The 5,000-nt window shown below is 33.1% G+C and overlaps 1 protein-coding gene across 3 annotated transcripts in view; it reads right to left on the bottom strand.

The window, feature by feature from the left end:
• The window catches only part of LOC137646110 (chymotrypsin-like protease CTRL-1), a 24,357-nt gene extending 21,208 nt beyond the window's left edge, over positions 1-3,149 (bottom strand). Inside the window, exon 1 of one of the 3 annotated variants that reach the window (XM_068379309.1) lies at positions 2,945-3,149. In XM_068379309.1, the coding sequence (XP_068235410.1) occupies positions 2,945-3,134 (190 nt within the window). In that variant the 5' untranslated portion in view covers positions 3,135-3,149. The other 2 variants (XM_068379310.1, XM_068379308.1) reach the window with 2 other exon arrangements.
• Positions 3,150-5,000: the final 1,851 nt, after the last annotated feature.

Here is a 5,000-nt window from a genome sequence, read left to right as displayed (position 1 = left end):
GAGTCGGTGCAAATCTGCATCGCTAAAAGAAATTGACTATAGGATAAAGAGGTATATATTAATGGTGACATTGAATGTGTGGATTACCGGGATGTAGAAAGCGTGACTTGAATGAGAATGATTCTCCAAAGGAAGGAGTGAGAGAAATTTTGGACTCATGAATTGAAGGGACATAGCTTTGCCTACAGTACCTGGGATCTTGTCCGTTGCATGTTGAGAAGAATAACAATAATCGATATTCAAGAGCAATATGAATAATTAATAGGACTAATCAGCCAATGGATATATATATATATATATATATATATATATATATATATATATATATATACACACATAATACAGTTTCTCTAATATGTGTTACTGCATGGCTATGAGTCGTGGTATGACAATGAAACAATACCCAACAGCCAACAGATTTTGTAGATTTGAGAACAAAACCCTCAGAAGAATAAGATTAGAAATGAATCTATAAGAGAGATTACTCAAGTGCCATATGTGGATGAGATCATAGTGAGGGATAGATGGAGATGTTTTGGGCATGCTCTTCGCACTCCCATACTTTCAACTAGGCTCTGCAAGGCATTAGAAGAGTTGGAAGACCCAGGCCTATATGGTTGAGGACTAAGAAGCGTGGAGCAGGAGAGGATGAATGTAGAAGTATTGATTTAAAAGCTTAAGATAGAGACGACTGACGAAATCTACCCGAGGACCTTTGCGTCAATAGCCATAGGAGGAGATGATGATGAAGATGATGATGATGATGTATAGGTTCCAAGGCGGATTATGAAGGATCTAATTAATTGTTTTAATGTAGTGCCATAAGCTCGGTGCATCATTGTTGTAATTGTCGAATATACTATGCAAGTAGGTGAAATACTGTAATTACATCATAAAATTGTGCATAACATCCAAAATTACACGTATAACGATCACACCTAATTTCCCTTGTATAGGTGCCGGGTAGTAGCTAGTAGCTAGTACTAGGTAGCTGGTGATAGTGAGATGAGCCCAGAGACGGTTCATATGTATCGAAACAGAGATGGTTCATATATATATATATATATATATATATATATATATATATATATATATATATATATATATATATATACTATATATAAGTTTAAGTTTAAGAACAAAGCACGCACGAGGCATGAATACCTTGATTCTTTGTAGAAATATATAAATCGATAGATAATTTATGGTTTCTTTTTTAATATATAAAGAAATAGATACATATACATATGATTCTTCAATAGATAACGTATCAGAGACATCGTATTTCAATGAAACACCAAACCAGTTTGAGATTCCGATCATGACTTTGAATACAGTTATGTGTAATTTTCCTCACCTTAAGTTACCAACGACACGATAACCAAGGTTAAGAACACCTTCGGGGTAAACAGATGGAGTAAAATATTAAAGGCAACATCCAGAAGGGTAAACGGGTGTTGTCAGGATTTTTATTTTTTAAATTGCACTTTTATCATATATGATTGTTAAGCCTACTTTTCACCGTTCATATATAGTAGTATCATTTTTTCATGGCGATCGTTTGCTATTTAAACAATAATGATGATAAGGTTAGCAATAAAAAAAAATAATATTAAAAAATAAAATGACTCACTAATCTCACTGTCATATTTTTACTATTGTGAAATAATTTTCTACGCCTACAGCAGCACACCTAGGCCTATATTGCAATTACCTGCATTCCCGTTAGAATAGAAAACCGATATGTACATGCCATCATTATATTGCAATGCACTACGTCAACACTGTGTAAACAAGAGAGGAAAATTCCTTGAGGCCGTAAAAAGTCAATTTGACTTTGCTCACGTACGTTAACGGAAATAATTCACTTGGATTACGTACCACATTATTATTATTATTATTATTATTATTATTATTACTATCCAAGCTACAACCCTAATTGGAAAAGCAAGATGCTATAAGCCCAGGGGCTCCAATAGGGAAAAATAGCCCAGTGAGGAAAGGAAATAAGGAAATAAATAACTGAAGAGAACAAATTAACAATAAATCATTCTAAAAAAAGTAATGTCAAAAGAGATATATCATATATAAACTATTAACAACGTCAACAACAAATATGTCATATATAAACTATAAAAAGACTCATGTCCGCCTGGTCAACAAAAAAGCATTTGCTCCAACTTTGAACTTTTGAAGTTCTACTGATTCAACATAAATCGGTTTAGCAACATTGGTTTATGTAGCCACATAGATCGGTTTAGTCACATTGCGCTCTCTCCTGTATTAGTAACAGACTAAAATGTACATTGGGAAAATAACAAAAGGGAAACCGAGACGATAATAAAGGGCGGATGCAAGATACCAAACATTAGAGAGGATATGGCTTATATTGCTGCCAAAGCGGCAGTCAAAACACTTATCACATTTCGCACAGAGTTAAATCAATACACTTATTTTCACCTCAAACAACAAAGATATATATGGACTTACTTCTTCCCTCAACTGCTAAGAAAATAGTCGATATGAATAACGATATTATCATTGTCGATGAAGATAACACTGTCGGCAAAGTTGTCGTGTCTACTAGCAAATTGACAGGATGATCGTCGTACGTCCGGCAGCGCTGACTGGTGGATTCAAAGAACCCAAACTGTCGTACTACCCATAAAGTGGGTTTCATTTCACCTCAAACAACAAAGATATATATGGACTTACTTCTTCCCTCAACTGCTAAGAAAATAGTCGATATGAGTAAAGATATTATCATTGTTGATGAAGATAACACTGTCGGCAAAGTTGTCGTGTCTACTAGCAAATTGACAGAATTTTCGTCGTACGTCCGGCAGTGCTGGCTGGTGGGTTCCAAGAACCCAAACTGTCGTACTACCCATAAAGTCGGTTTCATTTCACCTCAAACAACAAAGAAATATATATATGGACTTACTTCTTCCCTCAACTGCTAAGAAAATAGTCGTTATGAATAACAATATTATCATTGTTGATGAAGATAACACTGTCGGCAAAGTTGTCGTGTCTACTTGTAACTTGGCAGGATGATCGTCGTACGTCCGGCAGCGCTGACTGGTGGGTTCAAGGAACCCAACCTGTCGTACTACCCATAAAGTCGGTTTCATTTCTTCGAAAATCTCTTACAATTATCTAGTTATTAATAATTCATCAATTTGATTTAAGATTTTACTTTAAGGAAGGAGAAATGAAAACAATATATAATACAATCTTTATGGTTAGGCTACGTTGGAGTTATTGTGACCGTTTAGAATTACCACAGGATTGGATTTTCCCATTGTATTTTAGTGCTTGGATTTCCACGTTTTCTAATATTGTAAAACCCACATTCATATTTCCACGAAAATAATTATTTTTCTTCTTATTCACGTCTACACCACTTAACACACACACACACACACACACACACACACACACACACACACACACATATATATATATATATATATATATATATATATATATATATATATATATATATATATATATATATATATATATATATATCCCTTTCTGAGTAGAGATACCTTAACGTGGTGAAAAGGTTTGTGTATCGCTATGATCAGCTAAGCTGCACTAGTCAGGACCACCCATACTAGGTTGGTTTGCTATTAGCGATCAGAATAAAGTCTCCCTCCATCACCAATCCGCAGTAGCTAGCGTGGTGATGAAGATGGCCAAAACCCAGACATAACTATGGACATGTCTGAAACCTTTGTCCTACAGGGGACTAGAAACAGCTGAGTTTGTCGTTGGTGATGCTGTTTTTGTTGTTGTTAATGTATATATATATATATATATATATATATATATATATATATATATATATATATATATATATTCCGTTAACTATACTCCGAGTAATAAATGAAGCTACTCAGCGAAGGGGAAATAGTAAAGGGTTATACATACTGTATTAACACGTAGCTCTAATGTTTGAGATAGGATATAATCTTATCCGGGAATTCCCAGAGTGGAGCACGGGAAATATGTGACGTCACGGTAGACTTGCTTATGAAAACAGTAAGAAATTACTGCATATTGCTTTGAGAAATATGACTTACAGGTTAGATACGAATGCTTGGTACTATGGTAATTAAGGATTTTATCTTCATTTATATTCAAAATCAATTTATTCAAGTCTTTTGATTTGTTTATTTAAGTGTAAAAAGGGTTTTTTTTTATATATTAAGATATCACGAGTTGAAAAATCAATAATATTTCGCTATTTATAGGCGATACACTTAGCATATATATATATATATATATATATATATATATATATATATATATATATATATATGTATATATATATATATATATATATATATATATATATATATATATATATATATATATTTCTCACAAGACGAAAAGAATTCCACCATAAGGCTTTTAGTTGCAATGGGAAAATTTTTATACTTTTATAGTTTATATATATATATATATATATATATATATATATATATATATATATATATATATATATATATATATGAAAGACCCTATTTAATGTTGTTGCTGTTCTTAAAATATGTTTTGTTTTGGTCGTACATTACTTCTCTTGTACTTTGTTTATTTCCTTGTTTCCTTTCCTCACTGTGCTATTTTTCCCTGGTGGAGCCCTTGGGCTTATAGCATCCAGCTTTTCCAACTAGGGTTGTATCTTAGCTTGTAATAATAATAATAATAATAATAATAATAATAATACTTTAAGTTTTCTCTCACGAAGAATTTCTTAGTTTCAACAAGGTTTTATCACGGCATCGATTCGCGTGTTGAACATCAACCATGGTTATCTATCTATCTATCGATATATCTATCTATCTATCTGTCATACAAGTATCCTGGACCAGGATTCGATTCCCGGCCGGTCAGATGCTATTGTTTTTGAGTGATTTCGCCTTGGGTCTCTGATCCCGAGGTCGGTAAGAGAATTCAGATATTGATGTATTAAAACGTTTATGGCTTAT

Source organism: Palaemon carinicauda, chromosome 8 (genome assembly GCF_036898095.1).
Source record: "Palaemon carinicauda isolate YSFRI2023 chromosome 8, ASM3689809v2, whole genome shotgun sequence".
NCBI classification, from domain to species: Eukaryota; Metazoa; Arthropoda; class Malacostraca; order Decapoda; family Palaemonidae; genus Palaemon; species Palaemon carinicauda.
The sequence above is the reverse complement of the archived record's forward strand: the minus strand, read 5'-3'. Positions and strand labels throughout refer to the sequence as shown.